The 24,726-nt window shown below is 39.4% G+C and overlaps 1 protein-coding gene across 1 annotated transcript; it reads left to right on the forward strand.

Annotated features, from left to right (window-relative positions):
• Positions 1–1,522: 1,522 nt before the first annotated feature.
• Positions 1,523–19,263, forward strand: HACD1 (3-hydroxyacyl-CoA dehydratase 1). The gene is made up of 7 exons (XM_034065814.1): positions 1,523–1,776; positions 5,523–5,640; positions 6,890–6,908; positions 6,989–7,077; positions 9,779–9,900; positions 12,224–12,402; positions 13,790–19,263. Exons 1-7 carry the CDS (start codon positions 1,649–1,651, stop codon positions 13,870–13,872), a joined length of 738 nt encoding a protein of 245 aa, XP_033921705.1. The 5' UTR covers positions 1,523–1,648; the 3' UTR covers positions 13,873–19,263.
• Positions 19,264–24,726: the final 5,463 nt, after the last annotated feature.

Consider the following 24,726-nt stretch of genomic DNA (forward strand, 5'->3'; position numbering starts at 1 on the left):
ATTTCTGATACCCATTTCAACAAACACTGTGTTGGCATAAGCCAAGAAGCCAGAAAGGTTTGAAAAGTGAGATTTGAGTGGGAAAAAGGTGTTAAGATAGCAGAAATGCCCAGCATTAAAATAATATAGAAAATATTTTGAAAGCTACAGAGTTTCAACCATTTTACAGCTGTTGTATTGAGATGAAATTTGGGCTCAGATTATCCCATATTTGCTCACTACATAGTTTCTTGCACTTTCCTCTGAAGCCCAAGGTTGGCAAAACTTCTGAATTAGGTCATTCAATCCTGTGTGTAAATTCTTTTATCTGGATTTTCTAACTATACGATTCACAAACTAGGTTATGTTGAAGACTACTTGAACATGAAAAGCATCTGTGTATATATAATATTGCTACTTTGTATAATCTTACTAGCATATACATGGTGCTGTTTTGCCAACTACTCATTTTGCTGTTGCTGGTGGGTGTGTATTTTGAGGATGACAGCTGAACATCTGCTTGTGTGCTCTGGTGAGGAGAGGGAGAGAGACCAAGTTTTTGTATGGCACATGTACTATCTTTTACCTTTGCCCATGAACCAAGACCATCTAGGTGTTTTTAACACTGAGATGACCTATCCCACTCTAAAGTAGGTAGATTTTGACTCTTGAAATCTTTTAGGACTGAAAAAGTAACACCTCAAAGACATATCCTGACCCATTTTTGGAATTCATCTGTTTGTATATGTTGGTGTTTGAGGTGTTTGGGCTGAGGGGTCATGGTCACCATGCTTAGCTGTGGAAATGGGGAGCTCGAGGATACATGTATGCTGCCCAAAGTAGTGAACAGCATCCCATGGCTAGCACAGTCAGAGCCAGATGTCAGTATGGTGGGTGCAGCCTGCACCTTTGAAGAGTCACATCACAACAGTGTAGCTCGGGCTTAGGCTGCCAGCCCTTCCATAGCCGGTCCCAGTAATGCCCCCTGTGCATGTGCACGGGCAGCAGACTTAAGAGACAATATGCATATTCAAATGTCATCCTTCAGTCCACCAGCTGGGATCACTTCGGGACCTAGGAAGACATTTCCCCCCATCTCGGGGTGGGCCTTAGTCCTCCGTGTTAACTGAGTGTGGTATTTTAAGGGACCTAACAGATTGGAACGTGTTCTGTCCCCGAGGTCGCCCTGGCAGGTAACCTCTTCCCCTCCAGGTGGGGGCTTGGGCATATTCCTACCAGTCGGTCTCCAGCCATACTCCAGAGGTTCAACCTCAGTGGCACATGTCTGTGTTTCCAAGAGCTGCGGCATTTTCTGTGTCTTTCCTGACCGTGGGCTACGCCTGCCGCCTTTACCTCTTGGTCCCCAGGAAGACAGGAGACGCGTCACCAACCCGCAAGGTGCTTCCTCGATGCATCAGCAGCACCGTGACCCCTGGACATCGCGTGTGAGGGCCGGGGCGAGGGCCCTGCCCACCGGGGAGCCCCTGCGGGAGGGAGAAGGGAGGAGCGCTGCGCCATGTGAGCGGCTGGCAGCAGGCAGCGGCCCCCGAGGAAGACAGATGGGGTGAGGGACAGCGCGAAGTCTGGCTGTCAGCGCGGCCTCAGCCCTGCCGCGGAGGGAGCCCCTCCTCCCCGCGGGTGTGCGCCTTGCTGCCGGGACGGCGAGACCATGGCGTCCAGCGAGGAGGACGGAGGCGGCAACGGCGCGGTGGAGGAGAAGGAGAGCGGCAAGAGGAGGAGGCTGGGAGCCCTGGCCACGGCCTGGCTCATCTTCTACAACATCGCCATGACCGCGGGGTAAGCGGCCGCGAGCACGCCAGGGGCCGGCAGCGCGGCGCCTCACTGGCAGCTCGGGGCGGCAGGAGCAGCGTGGGGGGGGCTGAGGCGAGGCGGGGTCTCGGGCAGCCCCGGAGGGGGGCAGCGGGGCCGGGGGTGCGGGGGAGCCGCGGGGAGCGGGGCTAGCCCTCTCCTGTCGGGCATTGCCTAATACGGTGCAGCGCTGCCAGCCGCCAGCGCGTCACCCCGAGCCCGCCGCAGAGGTTAAGTATAGCCGGCACTGGAATGCCGGGCGGGGGAGCCGCGCGGGCCGCGTCCCGCGGCACCGCCGTCCGCTTCCGGGCCGGCCCCCGCCCTTCGCCGGGAGCGGGGACGCCAAAGTGCCCCTCGGTGTCCCGGAGGCTCCGGGCGCGGAGGGGCGCTGGGGCTGTGCCGGGCTGAGCCGGGTGGGCTGATCCCAGTGTGAGCTCACGTCCCGGGCGGCCGTGAGAGGCGGCTCCTGCAGGTCCGTGAGCCCTGGGTCAGGGAGAGCAGAGTCCGGGGCGGCTCCCTGCGGCGCTGATGTTCCGCCGCCGGGCACGCAGGGATGGGCTGCGGGGAGAGCTGTGCAGCCCCGGGGCTCGCCTTAGCCAGTGCGCCTTGCAGCCGTGCTCTGCAGTGGGGAAAGTGGGTACTCAGTGGTAAGAGCAGTCAGGTTTATGCTGTTTGTGCTTGAAGCACATATTTTAACTTGAAGATTTGTCCTCGTCACAATCTCTTGAGGGGGAAAAAAAACCCCAAGGTACTAATTTCCACGCGCATAAAAGGAAACTAAGAACAAACAGTTTTATAACTTGTAGGGTGACATTCATCACAAGAACAGTTTTACCTTAGTTACCAGTGGGTGAACTCTGACCTTTGAATCCCATAGAGCAAAACTGATATGCTGCAGTTGAAGCAGGAGGTCAAGCATCAATGCAGAAAGCCAGGAATACGATCGTAATCTGCTCACTAGCATCTGTGTGTTTTGAGCATGTACTCAAGTCCGCAGCAGCGCCTGACTTTTGAAAAGTGCTTTTACCCAATGTAATTACTCTTTCTCTAGCTGGCAGGTTAATGTTACCTCATTGAATTCCCAGCCTCGTGCTCCATGTGTGAATTTGCTAATGAACGCTGACTCTTGCCACTGTCTTTTATATATCTGTAGAAGATTATCGAACCATATTTGTTTTGACCTTAGGTGCTGGTTCAGAATCAAGCACTTAGTTTCTCCCATCTTCCAGTAATATCAAAAGGGATTAAGACATGCACAATTTCATATTTTATGTGGAAACAGAGAAATAAGAGATAAAAGCAAATTCTTATCATCTTTTATGGGTACGATTTAGGAGAAAAAAAAACATTTGAAATAGAGCAATATTTGCCAGGGGCACTGCATGGGATAAATAAGTAACAAGCACAGTGTTTGTCCAGAGAGTGTAATACAGAAAAGTGTTTCTAGAATTTTAACAAACTGTTAACAATCACTCTAATAAAAACTGTGGCTTATCTTTCTTTCTAGTAAAGGTTTAGGGGACAAAAAGGACAGATCAGTACCCAGTGACAGATCAGTGCCCAATCTTACTGAAAGTCTCAAACAGAAATGCTGCGTTCATTATGGAAAGTGTTTTCCATTTCCCAGTGATGTGCAATACTGAGTACAAGAGCTTTCCTGAGACCCAAAGTCAAAGACACTGGCAACTAAATAAATCAATTTATAGAAATCCATATCCAAATAAAAATTTATTTAAGAAAAATGTATTTGCAGTCTTAGCTTCTGAGTGTAGTCCAAGATTACTTCTGTTTGCTACTCTTTTGCTACAGAATGAGATGCTTGTTAGGTTAGATGTATTATGACTTCCTGGGCTAGGGCTGGGACAAGAGCTGTTGCTGTCACCATTCATACTGCCAGCTGTATGTAAACGCACTGTCACCTTCCTCTTGTCAAACACTTCACTAGAAAACATGGCAGCTTTACTGTGACAGACTAACACTGGTATTCCAATAATCCCTCGTTTCCACAGTGGTGGGTTGCAAACTCATATGAATGCACTCAGATTTAAAATCTGTTATAAAATCTCGGTAACACTCTTGGCGGCAAATTTTGGAGCTCGGGCAGATCAGATTCATGGGCTTATAGTAGAAAGGATCAAGGAGAGGAATGGTTCCTTCCATGTGGGGAAGCCTGACTAACTCTATGTGAGTTTGAAATGCTGTCATGAAGTGCTGTCATGAAGTGCTAGAATGGACCATGCCAAGTGACAGCATAGCAGAGGCCACCGTGCGTAAGCATTAAGGGGCTGATACTGAAGCACATGCCATCCGAGGTGAACAGAGGACTGTCACGATCCATGCAACTCTCATGCTGTTGCAACATAGCAGGTCTGACTGAAGATCAGTATTTCCTTGTGCTCTGTTTCTGATACTAGCTAATACCTTATGCTTAGAGAAGGATATAAGAACAGGAGATGTGTTAAATATTTATCCGAATTTTTATATAAACATTTATCTGAACGTTTATGTGCTCTCTCAATCTGTCTCTGATTAAGCATCCTTGCTATAGCTTCATGTAGAGTGAAAGCAATGAGTAATTGCTCCTAGTATCATCAGACAAGAAGATAGAGTTATTGTCATTTTTGTATCTTTAACTCTTAAAATAGCCAACCATAGCTGTGGATATGCCTGTAACTCTGTATTTAAGAATTTTGTGTACTGTCTTTGTGTGCATCTTTGTGAAAATTCAAGGTATCTAGCTAGCATGATGTTTGTGAGAATGTGCTATAGCTCTGCGTTAAGGATGGAATATAGTGTGCCACTTTGAAAATCTTAATTATATGAACATGAGTTAATTATGTGGAAGGAGTTGCATATGACTTAGGTTATTGTTCTGGGTCTGTCTGGGGTGGGTGGTGGGGATAAAGTCACCACAGTTTAGAAGGCTAGGTTTTTTTTTGTCTCAGTTTTTATCTGAGATTTCAGTGTAAGTTTTCTACTGAATTCCAGATTGATCAAAAGATACTGTTACTTTCTTTCTTTCGCATTGGAAAGGTTATCAATTGGTGTCATTGATCAGTTTCCTTCCAAAAAAAAAATTTGCAAACATCATCAAATGTGTTAGTTAAATATACCTGCCTCTGGAAGCCAGGAGCACAGAGCTCTCATCCTCTGCACTTTTGAGTCTGTTTTTCAAAGATGAGTTCTCAACACTTGAAAACTGAATCATAATGGTAACTTTAGTTGTACAATCACAAACAGAAGCATTCCGATCACTAGTAGTTCTGACAATTGTAAGTTGGGGTGGCATGAAAAATGTAAAAATGATGTGCATAGGTTCCAGTCCTTTCCTCGTATGTACCTATGACCCATAACAGTAGATTCATTGCGTATTTTCCAACAACTAATTTACAGTAGAAATGAATGAGGATTTAATAGTAAAAATATGTAGTCACTGCTAGTGAAAACTCTGATGGACCCATGGTTTTTGGGGAGTTGCCATCATCATTTCAAGTCAATCCTCTGAAGGTAAACAAGTCATTCTCTGTCCTTGTCCAGTTAAAGAGATGAGTGTAATGTTTACATAACATTATATAATATTTATGTCTAAAGATATTCTTAATAAACTTATAAGAGTGCTGACAAGTGAAGAACCAAAGATATTATGTGAAGAAAATATTCTACTAAATTATTTATGCTGGATGGATACTTTTAGAATTCTAATTTGAAATGTATCCATTCTCTTTCTTTTGTAGGTGGCTCGTATTAGGTATTGCCATGGTGCGGTTTTATATACAGAAAGGAACACATAGAGGCTTATTCAGAAGCGTTCAAAAAACACTTAAATTTTTCCAGACATTTGCTTTGCTTGAGGTAAATCTTAAACATAAGTTTGCTTTACTGGATACTGCATGTCATAAGCAAAACACATTTTTAACCTAGATTTAATATAAAAATATTATATTAGTATTTAAAGTCTGTTTAGATTTGTTATTTAAATAAGTTTTTTTGGGGGGCAAGGTAAATTGAAACAAATGGGCATATTTTTTTCAAATTGAATTATAATATTTCTTTAAAACAAATACAGCCTGGGAACTGCTTTGATTTGAGAGTCTTTAACTCAAAAGGCAGAATCTCTGAAGGCCTTCCAGTCAGCAGATTAACCTTCTTGTGTAGTAGATAGCTTGTGTCCACCTCCATTCCTTATACTGAACTCTTTATCCACCTGTGCCTTTCCTGCTTCTGCATGTTTCCAGACTTGATCATGTATAATCCATTCCAAAAGGGTCTGTGCAGTTGTGCAAGGTATTCTTTAAATAATATGACTTTTGCTAACACTGCTCTAGTGGTCTCAGTTTATGGTATGTCTGTGAATGAAACTGTTGGGTGTATTGAGCACTTACAGTTCTTTCCCACGCACAACAAAGAGTGCCTGTCTGCATTTTAGCTTTTTTTTCCTCAGTCTGTCTACAACATGTACTATGTTCAAGCATAATAGTTCAGGCAACTATTAAAATCATGTGGCCAGCTCTATATAGGCTGTTACGCTATTAAACTTTCACAGCAAGTAATTATACTCAAATCTGTCAAAATAATAAAAAGCACTCTACTTGCTAATCATTACTGACAATACAATAAAAATACAATACAATACAAAGAAAATACAATAAATCTGAAGCTTCATTGCTGCCATTGGCAAAATTATAATAACATTATTAACCTGTAATGAATACAGAACAATTTAAAATTGCTATGCTTTCAGCTTCCCTTACGTGACTCCCTCCACACTGTCCTGTAAAATTATTCTTTGAATAAGATAATGGAAGGGAAGCTTACTAGTTCAAAAAGTAAATGCCTTGTAAGTATTAAAGTATGTAATATATACAGTGAATTAGGAAAATAAATCTCTTTTATGTGTTTGCACACAGATACTGAGCCCATCACAGCACCAGTAGCCAGGGCTCTGATGTATATTCCTTTCAAAGATTGCTAGTTGAAAACAAAAAAAAAACCAGTTCTCCAGAATTAAGCCTAGGTTTATATTAACATCAAAAGACCATGTTTATAGTGTAGATAGTGACATACTGTACATCAGTAACCTTTAACTTATTTTTATTTACAGGTAGTCCACTGTGCAGTTGGTGAGTTCTTTGTTTAGTTTCTCTTGGAACTACTTAAAATGTGAATTTTGGAGCAGAGATAACATGTTTCTCTTTTTAAGGACTAGTTCGCACGTCTGTGCTTGTGACTGGGGTCCAAGTGAGTTCAAGAATCTTCATGGTGTGGTTCATTGCACACAGTATAAAACAGGTATGTGCGTGCGCAAGTTGTGTTTTGATTGGTTTTAAGAAGAAGCTATTAATACAGTTATCATTTCATAAGGAAGGCCAATTTAAAAGTTAATTACATTCCTACAGAGAATACTTACATACTTGGGTCTGATTTTGAAAGTTGGGGTTACACAATTTTATGTTCTTCTACCTAAGAGGCTGAGCCTGGGTTGCAGCTGTGAGTCTGCACTGTCTTCAGCATTGTGCTGGCTGTGGTCTGCCTAAGTGAGATTAATGACTACTGTGACTATTTACCAAAAAATCTACCACATTGTAAACAATTCCCTTTCAAAAACTTTAATTAGCATTTAGTGAATTAATCTAAATAAAAATATGCCTTAAATTAAAATTACCTGTATAAATGTGGTTGTGATTTTGCAGTTTATTTTAGGAACCTTCTCAAGATTTTAATGTTATGGTTATATTAACATTTGATGGCATGCATACTGTAATTTTTTTTTCATTAAAGATATATCTGGTTGTCCAGCGTGCCACAGTGACATTTAAGGTCTTGTATAAATAAATTATCATGGTTTATTTGCTTGGCTGTAGGTGATTATTGTAAGTCTAGTGATTCATTAGCAGAATAAAACAAGCAGACTGCTTACAGCTAGTAGATAGGATATCAGTTCAGTTCCTGAAGTCTGCTTTCTTTCTATGAAAGGCATGTAAGAACTAAGTGATGGATTTTGTGTCTGTGCTCCTGAATTTCCTTAAACATAAAAAAACTGAGCCATTAAACTGTCTCACCAGCAGATGGCATATGCCTTTCTGTTGATGGAATATTATAGCATCTGCCTCAGTTGTCAAATCCCTTTGTTTCGGTTCAGAGAAGACTTGTTTTCTGCACTTCATCTTTTGCTTTACTGTTGCTTTTCTTAACAAGGAATAGGCTTTTCATGTTTTTTTTTTTTTTGGTAAGCTAAGTGTTTTCATTTTTTTCATAAGAGAAAATATCTCAAAGATTAACAAGTTTTTTATATTGAATGTTTACATGAATGCTGAAATATACCACTGCATTTTGCCATTTTGTTATTATCAACAGTGGATTAAATCTTCAGCAGCATATCCAGTCATTTCTTTTGTTTCCTCCGTCTTCAATACAATAGGTCAATCTGTGTCCAAGAAAAAATACATCTGAATGTATGTCTGATTGTATTTCACTATGTTATTGCTTAGCAAGCATGAATGTTCAGGGTCACCTTAGGTGCTGAGAGGCATGTTAGTGATAATAGCCAGACCCAGATCTCTCTACTTGACTGGAGCTTTGCAAGGCAACAGATAGGAATTCTCTGCATACTTATTCAAAGCTCTTCTGCTTGGATTTAGCACTGTGACATGAATTCAAGTTTGGGTTATCAGTGTTTGTCTCTAATCGCATGATGTTAAGAACAACCTAATTCTGTCTTTACCTTTGCTTTTTTGTTTGGATATCTTTGTACTTCAGTGTTGCTATTTGAGAGTTTGGTGGTGTTTTTATACCACCGTCTCTTTTGTGCTGTTGGCAAGATCCTTTCACTAAAAGTTTACCTTCTTTGACTGACACATTGAGGGTGTGTTTTTGTGAGCTGATGAGCACTTATAGTTCTTCTTGACTTTTGACAGAGTTGTGGATTTCCAGCATTTTTGAGATGTATTTTATGCATCTTTGTCACCATGTTGCATTTCATTTAAAACACTAATTTCCCTTTTTTGAAATCTTAACAAAACTTGTGTTACTTTATTTTATTTCACAGACATCCCTGGAGCTTTTCAGCCTTCAGGCATGGAAGTGTATTACAAAATTCCTCCCCTTTTAAAGAAAAGAAAATTACTTGCGTGTAATTCTTCTTCTCAGAAGGTAGTGTTTGTAATAGATCCCCATGTGCCTTTTTCATATTTGGGAACTTCCGTTTATTTGTTCCTTAGAGTGAAAAAGAACCAATGTTTTGAAACAGCAGAGGGATGTGCTACCTACTGATGAGGCAGTTTAATGACTCAGAATATAATCTTAAATGGAACTGTTGAGTGAGTTTACCCAAAGCTCCTGATGTACCAACTAATCTTCATTTAGTGATCCATCTGTGTTCCAGCTCCTTAACTATCTTGCAGCTCCCTGAAGTCTGCCAAATTCCATCCCCTGTGGCCAAGTTCCAGTTAGTAGTTTATACTAAGCAGTTCCTTTTGTCTAAATTTTCCTGGAGACATGCATTATCTGGTGAGGAAGAAGAAAGATAAAAAGTAAGAGAAACTCCAGGAGACAGAATAGTGAAAGGCAGAATGGGTAAAAACTGTCTGTGAAAGGAGCCTATCTTCTGTAGCATTGTTTTCTTTTTGCTGTTTTGGAGAGTACGAAAATAATCAAGTAAATCAACCACAGATAAAAAGAGGGATGCAGATAGCATAGTGAAAAGGAAGGTAGAAAATAAAGAGGAGGAGTATGCTTAATTACAGAAGTATGTATTTTGATATTTGCATAATGGATAAAGATTGATCAGTTTGCAAAATGCTTGTATATTAGTAAATATATATGATAAAGAACGGTACATGATAATGGTTTCAGCATATCACTATATGCCAAAATATTCTTTCTTTACAAGATGTTAGTTCTGTTCCATGTATCTTAAACAGAAGTCTGTTACAGTTTGCACAGAAGAGAAGCTTAAGGATGAAGAAAGTGTTGGTTCTTTATACTTCTGCAGATCCAGAATGAGGAGAGCGTTATTCTTTTTCTGGTCGTATGGACTGTGACAGAGATTACTCGATATTCCTTCTACACATTCAACCTGCTCAACCATTTGCCATACTTCATTAAATGGGCCAGGTGGAAATGTCTTGCACTTCAGTTTCTCATGGTTCTGTGCATGTTAGTTTCACGCATGCTGAGCTAATACACAGCAGAGCAGATGTTTGAGCTTTGGTTATGTGTCAGCAGAGTGAAGCTGGTTGCTTTCTGTACTTGGGATTATTGTTACTCGATTTAAAATATTAATATGTTAGCTGAAATTTCAGGGTGTGATTTGTTCTTTGCTTTCTGTGTCCCATGGTCTGAACTCTGTTTTCATTTACTGTTTTTTTTTTTCCTTCTATCTTTGGAGCCATCATTTAACTTACATTATGACTCCTTAAGATGCTTTTGAATACAATACCCCAGATTAAATATCTGTGCTAGTCTTTGTGGATTTCAGATCTTTGAAAATGTGGGAGTTGTTGTCACTCAATATGTATGCATAGTATTACTGTATGAGAAGTTCTGCTTTATCAGAGCTTTTTTCTTGTCTCCATGTAGTGAAGCTAAATAATGATTTAGTTCAGCCCACATAGAAAGTGTGTTCCATATCAAAACTGCTTTGATGTTGAAGCATACTTATGGTTGGTCACTACATCAAATGTATTACAGAGACTGCATGTTTATCAGGAGACTTAACTGGAAGTGTAGTATTATCTGTAGTCATTACTTGAAAAATATGTGTAAGACAGACAGACTTAACACTGGTACAAGGAAAATCTCTAACTACATTCAGCACGATTGGTTCTTATTTAAAAGAGTGTTTGTCTATTGTCCTTTATTTTTATTTTCTAGATAATGCAGTTCTGATGCTTCTAATGCACTTCTTTGATACGTCTGATATTTATGTCCGTTCCTATAATGCATTGTCTTTTTGCTAATAGGCTTGGTTATGTTTAAGCACTAAATGGTAAACTTAAAAATAATCAGGTCTGGTTTCATTTGTATTTTTTTATGTAGGCTTCAGGAAGAGAAATGCATTCACAAAGTACTACCTTGACAGATACACTCTTTGCCATCAAGTCAGTGTGTCTTTGAGTGACAGATTTTTTACTTCCTTATAATGAACAATAGGGAAAGCTGACATTCTTCCGACAGAGAAATGTGGTGAAATATCCTATATACAAAACATTTGAGAGTGTATTATCTTTTCATAGAGTCTAAAATATTCCATCAAGTTTCACATATAATCAAACAGCACAACTGGGCATAAAGTCAGTATTCCAAGGGAGCTGGATATTTCTGATCTTTAGTTTATAGATAACTTTCACAACTATAAAGTTTATAGTTGTGAAAGATATCTGTTGTTAATGGAATAAGTATGGTCTAAATTTTTGTTTGGAATTTTCACTTTGGGGTTGTTGGGTTGTGTTTTTTTCACTGCATAAAGACAAACTGTGTGTAGGTCGTGCCATGGGTTCTTTTTTATACCTCCCCTGTCTGTTCTCTGGCCTGTGAGTTGTCTGAGCCCATTTGCTCCTAGAAGGGTTTCATGTCTGGTTGCTGCTGCCTGGATCGAGTACACACCGTACCTTTCTCTCTGTGTGACAGCTCTCATTGGTGTTCTCTGCATAAATTCGAGAGCTGCTCCTTAAGAGAAACTGCATCTCTATGGTACCCTATGCCTAAAGACAGCATAAACCTTACTGGTTACGTTTTTAATTTTATCACCACCTATGTGGCCTATGGCATTCAACCTACATTTTCTTTATACTGAAAATCTTCAACTTTCATTTGAATATTTTTTCCCCTTTTAAAATGGATCTGATAAGCTTCTGGCACTCTCATTTTCTTTTGTTTTTTGGTGGGTTTTTTTTTCCATTTGTATTAGTGATAAATATGGTGGTATTTGGATTTCCCATGTGGCAGTGGGTAAAACAGGCTTCTAATGTTTCTCAACATTTTCATTATCTTCAAAAAGATAACTATACATAGACCCAGTGTGTGTGTACTGTGACAAAGATACATAGGATCATCGGAATTTGGAGTCTGGTCCTGGTCAGAGCCCTGTCAGTGACAACAGCAGCAAGACCAGGATTTTTTTAAAAAAGACATTATTGCAGACTACTCATTTGTGGACTTTTTACTTTTGAGTATTAGACATAACAAACGTTCTTATACTTCACTGTTTTTAAATAAAAGGACTGAGGAATGCATTCTCTGTAAACCTAAGTGGTGCTATCCAGAGTAACTGAAACTTGTATTCTGTGCCAAGTCAGGGTGTTCACCTTGATTTTGGTGCAGGATCTACTGTAATACATTGCTGTGCCACTAATAATAGCTAGAGGAAATTTTAAATTCATGGGGTGTTTCTCACAAGTTGTTTTTTGGTGTTTTTTTTGTTTTGTTTTTAATACAGATACAACTTTTTTATCGTTTTGTATCCTGCTGGAGTTGCAGGTGAACTGCTAACCATATATGCTGCTTTACCTTATGTGAAGAAAACAGGAATGTTTTCACTGAGACTTCCCAATAAATACAATGTCTCCTTTGACTACTATTACTTCCTTATTGTTGTCATGTTCTCCTATGTGCCATGTAAGTATTACTTAGCTATAGTAATGCTAACAACATAATAATCAATTGTCATCAATGCTGGAAACAGTTCCTGTAGTTAAAGTTGCTGAACACTGTCTACTATAAAAGCCTGCTTTCTTTTATTCCAGGTTTTGCTGTGCTTTAATTGGGTAGACCAAGATTTTCTGTCCTGTTACCTTCCTTAGAATATAAACTATCTTAAAAAAATCAGTGAAAATGCTGAAAACATTTGTAAGACTTGGGCAAAGTAAGAAACCTGTTTGCTTACACACAGAAATGTCTATAGTTGTGTTGCTGAGAATTTCCAGTGCCTGTGACACTTTGAAGTGAAGGCTTAAAAATTGTTGTGCAAGTTGTGCTCAAGATTTGCTTTGTTTTCATTGCTATTAATATCCATTTACATGTCACCTCTGAAAATCACTATTTGGGAATGCTTGGAAAAACCTGAAGCAATATTCTCCAAGATTTCATTCACACAGAAATGCACCCCCCAAACCCCTTTGAACATATTTCAGTCCCTGTTTTAATCAGATTGTCCTTGTACTTCTGGATGCCAGAAGTCACAGATCCATTGGCTATAACCAGAGCTAAAATTAGAGAGACTATGTCTTTTACTTCCAGTGTTATTTCCACTGGTACCTAAGCAGTATTGACAAAGAGAAAGCAACCTGATTCAAATATAGCACCATGAACAGGGCTAGACCAAACTAGGAAAATAGAATAGTTTAGATAATCTGGACAGTGAAGCTAGAAAGAAGATGAGAGATTAGGGAGAGGCATTAGGAAGCAGGAAGACTGAAGTTTCAAGGGGCTGTGATCTGCATCCATAAAAGGTATTCATTTAAGAAGCTGACCTTGAACGTAGACTTTCACAGTATACACTCGCACTGATTTTTTTTGTCACAAGAAATCATGAAGGCCAATGGGAGAGATTTATGTGAGTAAAAGATGTCCTAAGCTATCATAATTTACAGTTTTACAATTGTGAATTTAATGTAATGCTTCAGGAATAAATCCAATTTTCTATTCATTAAATATAAGGATCAAATCTATCAGCAGGACAGTAATGTAATAGATTATAGAGGACCTGGAGAGAGGAAACTCCTCGCCTCAGACTTCACAAATAGGGTAAATCTGTATCCTCCTCAGTCTTGATGAAAACATGCTTATCTTAGCACAGATTTGAAGACTTCAGGCACTGCCAGAAAGTGGTTAAGTCCTGTTTATACAAACAAAATGTTGGAGGGAACTCCTTGAATATGGGGTATACATTCTGCAGTGTGCCATAATATTTCCCCAGTTCATCATTATGCAAAATTTTATTTTTCTGTTATCTGAGCTGTGATCTTTGTAAACTAATTTTTTTTTCTTTTATGCTTTGATCAAGTGTTTCCACAGCTCTACTTCCACATGCTGCGGCAAAGAAGAAGGGTGCTTCATGGAGAAGTGATTGTGGAAAAGGACGATTGAATCAAGCCGTGTAACTATGGTGCTTTTAATGGAAAAAAAAGAGGGTAAAAAACCAAAACTTCCTGTGTTTTTTTGAGTCCAAGTTTTAAAACATGGAGCAAGAATAAACAACTGTGCATCAAATAGCATGGACTGTATTATTTTTACAGTTAATACATCTTCAGAGTTACATTTTCATCCTTGGTTTCACTTTTTTAATTATTCATTTCTTCAGACAAATTATTTTCTTATTTTCAATAGGTTGACAAATAGCTTTAAGAATTGGAATGGTGGGCTGCTGTGCTTTTTGTTCTGAAAGTTCTGTTATAACCTGTAGTCATTATGAAAAAGAGAAGGAGAGTTGATAAGTTGTACTGAAAGTCAGTCTTCTGGAAAACAGAACATCGATTAGGTAATGATGTTTTTCATGGACTGAGTGGCTTAAATGGTATTTAAGCTTTATATTAAATACCTTTCCAATTATAAGTACTGTTAGCATATTGTTCAATATTCTTTTGATTACAGGATCACACTATAGAACTCTAGAATGACTTTTCAAAGGAGATGAATTCTTGTTTGTCAGTGCAAATTTAGATCTGTCTGTATTTTCACTTGTAATAGTAAATATATGTAGAACAACAGATACAATATTAACTGGTTAAAAGTTTGTGCTGAGGAGCAGATTTGATATGCCTGCCTTTATCTGATCAGTGGCTGGAATGGGACTCATTTGCAGAGGAAGACTGATTGTCAGTATGTTTTCTGTTCTACATTTAATTATGTATGCAGAAAAATTATAGTCTTGCATTTAGAAACTATAACTATAGTATGTTATTTAACTTCTTATAGATGGCTAAGTGGGATAAAATATATTTGAAATAGGTTCTTAAAATATCAATTGTGCTTTAAATCATCCCATTGTGCAATTTTACTTACTCCCTCCCCATTAATTGTTTATACTGTGTTGACCTAATTCTATTTAATGCCTTCAATAATCTGCAAGAAGGATCTACAGTATATTAATAAAAGTTGCAAATGATATTACACTATATGACACCTGAGTGGGAGAGGTTCAACGAACTGGACTCAGCCTGAGAGATTCAGAGGAAATGTAATGTGTCTGAGGAAACTTGGGTACTTAATGAGAGAGAGAGAAGGTTTAAATGTAATCATGTAGTAAGAAGCCTTGATAATATAAGCAGCAAAGTTGCTTCTGGCATCACTGATTTCAAAAGGAGAGTATATATGCAGAAGAGCTGCATCAGGCACCTGTTAATGAGAACACTCCTTGTGATTGCCAAGGGCATTTCTGGAGCATGGTATTACATTTGGATATGTCAAGGATGAGGAATTGAATCAGTCTTCTGAAAAGTCAGAGAACAATAACAAAATTAGTTGAAGTGAGAAAAATCAGAAAGATTGAATTTCAAGAATGTATAATTTTTTGCTATTTGACAAACATATGTAAAGGAAGAGGCTTTCTAAGTGTGAAGGTGTAACTAGAACTAATTATATACATTTGAAACAAGGTAAATAGCCAGTGAATATCAGGAGAAAGATCCTGCCAGTGAGCAGCGAGCTGGGTTATAGAATGACACAGTAGAGCTTATCAATGCATACAGTTTCTTGGAAGGTTTTAAGTTAGATGTGATGCAGTACTGGAAAGTAATCTTCCTTTGGCAAGAGTTTGAACTACATACTTGAATAGACAGTTTCCATTTCTAGCTTCAGCGATTCTGTGATAATACTGCTTTTTTGAAAACTGTAGATACAACTTTTCCTGGTGTTTGAGGTAACTTGATGAAAAAGCAAGGATTTACTACATCCCTCACTTTCAAATTCCGTTTTGTGCCTTAAATTCGTGGTATTTATGCAGGTCTTCACTACGTGTACATTAGTTTTCTTTTAAATGACAGGTTCGTACTGGACTTGAGATAGAATAGTTGCATTTCTCACAGTTTTAAAAGGTGTAATCTTTGTGTTTTTAAGATTAAATTTCACGCAAGGTGCTATCATTTAACTTATTACTTCTCCGTTTTATATGCAGCTAAAATGATTAAGAGTTTGAGGTATAAACTGCAACACTGAATCACAAAATAGTTGTTACACATGTTCATGCTAGCAGCGTATTTATCCAGAGTTCTTAGAGTACTGTTTTATAAACTTCACTTGCTTTTTTTTCCATGAGGAACATCATGACAGTTTTTAGAAATATTTCTCAGCAAGCTGAACAGTGTGATGAAGTACAAATAACTAATATTAGATTAAGTTCTATGTCTCTTTTCCGACTGTCAGGGCAGCTCACTGAAGACCATAGCTATCAATTAATTGAAAATGCTTTGGATACTTTAAGGATGTGATTTTGAAATCCTTGACTGGATGAGTGTATCCCACAGATACTATTCCTGTAATAAAAGGAATACCTGTGCTATAATACTCTATTATGGTTTTTGTTTTTTAATCGTGGCCTAAGGATATTATCATTTATCAATCAAGGAGCTATTTTTGTATCCTTTCGCACCCATGACATGAAAAAAACACAGCACTGTTTGCTAAATAAAATCTTGGGTTTGCACTTCAACAGTGTGAAAGGTAGTGATACAATTTTGAAAGTGGTTTACAGCAACAGAAAAATCTTGCTAAATGATAAATGAATAAAAATAAAGCTAAAAATTACTTACAGTATTGCATTCAGCATTTCATAGACCAGAGAGGTTGCCATGTAGATTACCTTACATGGCATGTACTTAAAAACAAAGCAAAACAAATTCTTTTATTCCTCTTCTTTTTTTGATTAAAGCCTTTTGAAACCTCAGTGTGTACCTTGTCTTTTAATATCTTCTCATATATAGTCAGAATTGCAGGTAAGATCCTTTTACTGTTGACTTAGATGGGCCAGGGTTTTATGCTAGGTAGCTTAAATAAACTTCAATATAACATCATGAAACATTTAATCAGCTTGTTAAATGGACATAAAAAGTATGATTTTCATATGGTGCTCTCTTTCCAACTTCTTTTTGACACCTGTCTTTTTTAGTCTTCCTCTCTGCAATATTCCTAGTTTTCTAAAGCATTAAAATCCTCCTGCTTATGAAAGATTAGGAATGTATTCAGATATCAGCATCTTTAATGTTTTGAGGTAGTCTTTAACGAATTGTTCGTATAAAGGTGTTTTCTTACTTGTGCTAGATATGCCTTCTGGAATGGATTAATACAGAAGCTTTTTTAATAATAGTGCATAGGAATAGGCTTTTGGAAGGAGATTCCTATTCATCAGGTGACATATCCCACTATTGGTAGTAACATATACACACCATCCTTTTTATAAAGCCCAGCTGGAGGCAGCTGGATTTCTTGAGGTTCCCCCCAACACTCACGTGCTCTTCCCACCATAAAAGGCTGTCCTGGGACAGGTTGGGTGAATCGCCTGGTTTCACAGCATTGCCCAGGATGTCTAGAGGCCACATGGCCTCCCAGCACAGACAGTGCAGAGGAATATGATGCTGAGAAATTGTATCTTCCACATTAGCTGCCAAGAGGATCACTGAGGCCATTGTGAACAGTAGCTGTGAACATCATTACTCTCACCTCTCACTACGCAGGATGTGAGAAGGGAGGAAGCTCAGTGTGCTTTTATACCTTCTGCCTAGGGAACTCCTGAGATCAGCTGGGAGAATCTCTGTGCACAAAGGGTGTGTTACAGAAAAGTCTTTTCTGCTCACTCAGCTATCTTATTACTGTCTGTCAGCCTGTATTTTTTTTTAAATACCAGTATGCCAAGATAGCTGTGTCACACTGCTCCCAATTGTATAGTTCAGAATTAACAACCTGGGAGAAATGGTGTAGCATGCTGCTTCTGATTCCTATTGAACGTAACATTTAGCTAGGTTCATGTTAATGGACAGGTTGCAATGACTAGTTACAGGGAGGTCTGTGGAGAACTTTTCTGTGACCAGAGGGAATCTACCTTTTCTTATCCAGAAAGCAATATGTGCATTTCAAATCTAGGTCTAGCTACTGCTCTGACTGTGGTACTTGCAGTCTTCACAGCAACTTTAGTGTATATTTGCATATATATATTATTACTAAATAAATGCAAATGAAAACAAATTACAACCATTACAGTAAGTTATAATTTAAGGTAGTCACTACATTAACAGGTTTTGTGAATTCAGCTCTTACTTCATCTGCCTTAAAGGAATTAAAAAGGAAATTAATACAAATGAGTGTTCTGCAACTAGCCAGGAGGGCTTCATCAGTCAGAATTTTCAGGCAGGCAGACTGGCTGCAGTTGTTTATAAAGGATTGGTTAAATGCGGTTTTGAACAAAAAGGTTGAAAGCTTTTCTGAAAATTAAATTTCATTTCATTATGTGTATTTTACAATGTGCTCAGAGATACTGTATTCTTTATTACCAGTTTGCAATTTGAATTCATGCTGAACATACACTTTTTATAGATGATTAACTGTAGCCCAAAAATGAAACAAATAAACGTTCATTCTGTGTTTGTTACAATGATGGTTTAAGAAACAAACACCTAATGTTTCTGCAGAGCTCTGTTCTCTTACTCAAGTGAGTTGAAGTACTGCTGGTGCCTATGGAGCTCTACAAGTCTGTTAAACTGGCAGATTTATATTTGCCAAGGGTAGTTCCTTACGCTTGCTTTCCTGATGGCACACCTAAATAATGAGTGGTACTCTTGGTTCAGTATCCAGTACCACTTGTCCCTGATGCCATTCCAGGGCTCTCGAGTGCCTTCAGTTGAACTGAAGGCTTTACAGAGGTCAGTAAGTGATTCATCCTTATGACTTCCTAGATTTGGAAGACCTGTCTTGTGAACTCTTAGCCCACAGAATTGAGTAAGTCTGACAAGTGGACTTAAGGCTGTAGCAAGACAAACTGCGGAAAAGCTGGCTAGAGTTGGGTAACTCTAGCCCTCTTGTAGGAGCTGGCTGTCAAGTTCAGGCCTGCAACTGGTAGTAGCTTTTGTGTTCTAAAATGGACAATACTTTCTGTGCCGTGTTGTATCAACTGAAACATGTTGTCTTTTTATTCACAGCTCTCTTGCTTCTTTGTTCAATCTTGAATGTATCTTATGTCCTTTAAGTTGATGGCTTTGTAAAAGTGTAAGTATAGAAATATTTATTGAAGCATATCATGTATAGAATTGTACTAAAGATTCTTAATAATGTAAATGCACCGCTGCTGCTCATTGTTGTCATTTTTTCTGAGATGCGTTATCGTTAGCAGTTTACACAGACAGGAAAACAACACAATATGATAATTTTAATAACTTATTTATTTGCAAATATTGTAAGATTTGTTTGGTTACAGATTAAGGTATTTGTTTTAGAGATTGTTAATAATGTGGCACTGTAGAAATTCATCAATTAAAAGATACATTCTAAACTATGTTCTATTTGATTTTGATTTTTATTTGTTTTGTACCGTGTAGACATCAGTACCTACAAATGTTCACCATTTTATGCCAAACTGGTTTTACAAATACTATACTTTTTTATCTGGAATTATTTCAAATATTAATCTTGAGCTCCTGTGTAGCATATTTACTATCACACATTCTTCCATTTTATATTTCTTTAAATATATTCCATTAAAAAGCAGTAGGTTTGTGTAGTAATACTGGTTTATCAAACAAGAGGGAAAAACACAGGGCATTAAAGAGAATGCGTGACATCTGTCAGCATGTATGAAGACAGTTGCATTACAGTGGTCCTGAAATAGGTATTACAGTAGTGGATATTTCTGTGTTTTGGAACAGGACTTTTTTTGGTATTAACCTTTTGAGGAGGGGCGGAGGCAGTAAACATCCTCTGGCTGTCCTCTGCTACATGACTACAAGACTAACAATGACATTGCAGGGATGAGGATTTTGTTGCCATGACAGTGTGATAAAGCAATATGTGAACACTCACACCTACTTCTTTTGAATTAGGAATCAAGTGGTTGTAACCCCAAGGAGCTTGACTGCCTACAAAGGCTGAATCCTGTTAGTCAGATGCATTATAACAGAGTCAGTCATAGATCTCCTAATCTGAACGTCACAGAAGTGGTCTTCTGATCTAAATTTACAGGACAGGATTTATTTGTCTTGGTCCTTGCCAGCTTCACACCAGTCAGGTTTCTACAGGAGACAGTGGAAGAATATCCACTGATCTCGGCAGGAGTATGATGGGACATAGACATGCACATACTCTATTCTGTGTAAATCTGGATTTACCAGGAAAAGAGTAAACTCTAGCACTGTGGGAGAGAGCACATGCTTGTTGTGCATTAGCTGCTGCAGGGTAGCTCACCTGCCTCCCAGTTTTGCAGTGTGACAGCACCCTGTGGTGACAGGGCTCCCTATGGAACATGCCAGAAGTCTAGGAAACCTCCAGCATTACACTAATATTGCATTATACTAATCTGAATTCAGCAGAGTCACAGAAACTCCCTTGACATATCTGCAGAAGTATCTTTTATTTCTGAAATTAACCTAGGCCCAATGACACATCCCATTAAAAATAGGCAGAGTTAGATCAGCCCTCACAGCTGCTTGGACATTCCTAGCTTGGAATGCTGCTGTCACTGAGCAACTCTGATTTTCATATGTAGTCTCTTGGCAGTCTGTGCTCATACCACTGTCATAAAATGGCACCTTGCCTGCCCTTAAGTGGCTGTGCCAGGTTCTAGATAATTTCTCAGTTGCTTCAGAGCCTTGCTATTTTACATGTTAGCAGCAGCCCACAGCTGGAAGAACACTGTATTGTGATATTCCTAAATTGGTGGAATGGCTACATTCCTTAGAAATAACTTCCTTCTCCCAATGATTGCAGGATGAAGACTAAATACTCAAGACTAATATTTTTTATGATGTGATTGATTGCCTCCTGAATAATGTTTGTTATGCATGGACAGTTACTAGGTTTCTTTGTTCATTACTTACAAACTACTTACATCATTGCCTACTCAATATGAAGCCAGTGGGAATTTGTGGTTGGCATATATGTGAGTTCCTTGAGTTTATGGCAAATTCATAATCCGCTTCCTTGATCGTTAGCTTCAGCTCTTGGCTGCAAATTTTTGTGGAAAACATACAGTGATTTCACCTCCTGTCTGAAGTGAGCATTATACTTCAGGTTATCTTTCTCAATGCATTCAATATTTAAGCATGATTCCCTTTTTGTCTGTCTTCCTTCTGACATGTGTAGGCTAGTGCCAGAGAGGGAACAATCACAAGATCTCTTGTAAGTAACACCAGGTTCTTGTTAGTTCTTGTTTTGCTCCCCAACTCCTTTGAATGCTTGCTACAGTCCTTGAGCTTTATTCTTTATCCTTAAACAGCACTAAGTTGGAGATAACTCAGTCACCTTCCTGTGGTCTGTAAAGTATCAGAGGTCAGAGTATGAAGACAGAAAGCCAGCAGAGAACAGCAGAGCTAACATTTTATGTTAGACAAAGAGTGGGTCTAACTCTAACATGTGCTGAGGGTAGAAAGTAGGGTATATGTTCAGAGAACTGAAAAGGAGACTGTATTTCTGAGTCAGTCACTCCTGGATGTGCTTGTGACTGGAACAAGCTTGCTATTTAGCCCTTGGGATTGAGGAGACACATGAGACGTGCTTCACTGATGAGTGGTACCATTTATATATCTGTTCCTGTTTTTCATCTCTGGGCACGCTATGTGCCTGCACTTGCATGGTTTGCAGGTGCTGCTTTCTACATGTTAAGAGAATTAGCACCTTCCCCCAGTGTTTTAATGTAGTTCAATTCTGAGATGCCAAGAACTTCTTGAGAAAAGTAGTGCTGTAGACTGAGCTGATTCTATCTTGAGAGCATGAATGTTTCAAACAGTAGAAGTAAATCTGTTCAGGGTTTTGGGTGCCCTCCGTAAATAGTTCTGGCAGCTAATTTAGTCCTGCCTCCCATCTTTCTGATGTCATCTTTTCCAGCATAGACTGTATATTCTAATTCATTCTGCACTATGAAATCTCATTACACAAAATAAAACATGTATGGAAAAGAAATACGAGGTATGCAGGTGGGCCAGCATGCTTAAAACATGGGACCTATCCTTCCTTACTGGTTTTGGTTTGGTGGGAATCATGAGGGGAAGAAGGAAAGCTGTTGTTAGCTAACAGTGCTTGTAAAGTTTCCTGGCTGTGAACCAGTTTGAGGGAAATCTGCTCAGGGATGGGGTTTTGTAAGTGCTTGCTGAGAAGCTAGTCATTCGCAAGTTCTTTTTCCCAGTCTATACTGGAGTGGTCTTATTGCTTTAAAATGATTGCATGTACTTTAGAGGTGATGCTTATACCTTCAAGGTGTCTTGTGCTGGTCCTAAGATTTCTGTCAGTGGGCTTTAACCTTTCTTTTATTCAGTTATACTTCCATTACAGGCCTATAGGATCCCTCCAGTGATGATCTTTCTTCAGCATGTATTTCATATTTCCCCGAGAGGCTGTGACTGTTGTACTTAAACATGTTCAGAGCCTAAGTAATATTACTTACTATTTCTTCTGGTTTAAAAGGGCTATTAGCCTTGTTTTGGTGATGGTGAGCATGGAGGGGGTTTGATCAAGGAATGCTTAGTTTCAGGGCTCTGAGATCTACAGTGAAACCTGGAAACCTTAAATTGGAGGAAAGGGTTAAATTGCTTCATTCTTGACTAGAAAATCCAAGATCTGTAACAGGTGTCTATTGAATGAGATAATTAGGCATGCTTTAAAGTCAGCTGCAGGCAAGCTGGTATTTTGGCATTGTTCTCTCAGAAACCCTGGGTAGAGGATTACTGGTCTCATGATGATAGCAAATGCCTAAGAGCACCACCCAGGCTAACCAGTGTTGTTTCCCATTGGGACTCTTCTTCCGTGGGAAACTGAGAAATAGTTACTGTGTAAGTACACTGAGCTGTTATTCTTTAGGTATACTGTTTACCAAAAGGTTTCATCTGCAAATAATGCCTCTTGAGATGGTGCATGGGAAGGATGTGATAATTCAGAAAAGCCTTTAAGGAGATCAGGTTTTAAAATGTCACAGCTGGGTAGGTTTACAGTTCACAGTAGGTTTGGATGATAGGGATCGTGGGACCAGATGCTCTGCTGCTGTGCCTCAATGGCATTGTGCTGGCTTATACAAATCTAAAGACCTGACTCTTAAAAAAGCTTTTCTAAGAAGAGTAGTTACAAATTTGAAAATGTTGTCCATGAGAAATTGTGGTATTTTTTCTATTGTAATTTGGACAAACGCCAGAAATATCAGCATTCCTTTCAGAAAACCAGAGCTGGAAACAGGAGGGATTTTTGTTCTGAACCTGTTCTAGATTAAAACTTTCTGAAAGTTTTGATACTGTGAAACTCTCAAGCCCACGTTATTTCCCTAGGAAATCCCTGGCTAGTTCAGTTGCCAAGTCCTGAGAGTGAGTATGTGGGTCTAGGGAGCAAGGTGTAAGAAGGTGAATGAAGAGCTGTATTGCCTCCCCCAGCTGTGAGTGGCTGGCAGAGGCTTTGACACCAGGCAGCTGCTGCATGGGACTGCCGCCCTGCAGAATGAGGTCAGTAGGTGGAGAGGCAGCTGCCAGGGGCAGGCTTTAGAGATACCAGCGAAAGAAGCTGTGGAAGGAGCAATACAGAGTGGAGCTTGCCAAGCTGGGGAAGCAGGGAGTGGCTGCAGGGAGCAAGGCACCAAAAGGAGCAGTCCTCAGTTGCTTCACACATGGTTGTTAAATCGAGAGGGACTTTTTAGGTCTTCTGCCCTGCAGAAGAAGGAGGTAATGTTCTTGGAGGAGAAGGGGTGAATGGATTCATTAATGCCAGATCTGAGGAAAATACAGTCTCGTTCAGTGAGATTCCACTATTAATTTTACCCCACAGTGTCACATCGTGTGAGCTTTTATCCTGACTCTGACTGTTTGTTTCCTATATAAGCAATGAGATGGAAACATCTTCTGATACGTCATGACATCTGTTTTCTTTCCTGGTGCCTTTGACTTGGAATTTGGACACCCGTGGCAGGAACTTGAACCAGGAACTAGCTAACTCCTCCTCTTAAAGACAGCCGTGCCCGCCTTTGTACTGCACCCTTCCAAATGAATGTTTGGCTGTTCTGTGCATCAGGAGGTTAACCCTGGTTCACCTTAGCTCTGTGGTGAGAAAATCCTTTAGGGTCTGTCTGAAACGCCTACATAGCCTGTGGAAATCCCTGGAATAGTCAGAGCTTTGCTAGCAAGCCAGCAGTTTGAGATCTGTCTCTGCTGAGGATTTGGTTTCAGTCCTGAGTAGCCTTCTGTCCCCTCTGATACAGGGAGCAGATCTGCAAAGGATACCTGGTCACTGCTGTGAATCTGGACTATTGCAGTGGTTCCTTGCTCTCAGTTTGGGAGTGTAGATGGAGTTAAAATAATGCCTGTTCTAACAGTTCACCCATCTCGGTTTTTTACTACTATGCCCTCTGGGAAGTGTGACTGGCTGGAAGAACTGTATCTTGGGCTCAAAAGCGTAGAAAGAGGCTCAGTGCTGTGACAGACAAGAAATTGGCTAGGAAAACAAAGGATGAAGTGACAGCAATAACTGTTTAGAGAATATGATCATGGGATTTAACAACAGTACGCAGTAAAACCAAGCTAATTCTGTAGTATAAATGCTGATCTTGCATATCTGAGGTAAACCGAGAAGGTTTCTACTTTTCAGAGGTTTTTCTGACACTTGAAGTGAACCAGATGGCCATTTTGTGGGAATTAGTGTGGTGCCCTGAAAGTTAAGCTGACAGTTTATACCAACCTGTACGTGGCCTATTATAAAACATATCACGTGTATTTCTCTTGTCTGTATTGATTTAAGTTTTCTAAACTACATCTCTCCAGATCATTCTGTGGA

This window comes from Melopsittacus undulatus, chromosome 1 (assembly GCF_012275295.1).
Source record: "Melopsittacus undulatus isolate bMelUnd1 chromosome 1, bMelUnd1.mat.Z, whole genome shotgun sequence".
Lineage (NCBI taxonomy): Eukaryota > Metazoa > Chordata > Aves > Psittaciformes > Psittaculidae > Melopsittacus > Melopsittacus undulatus.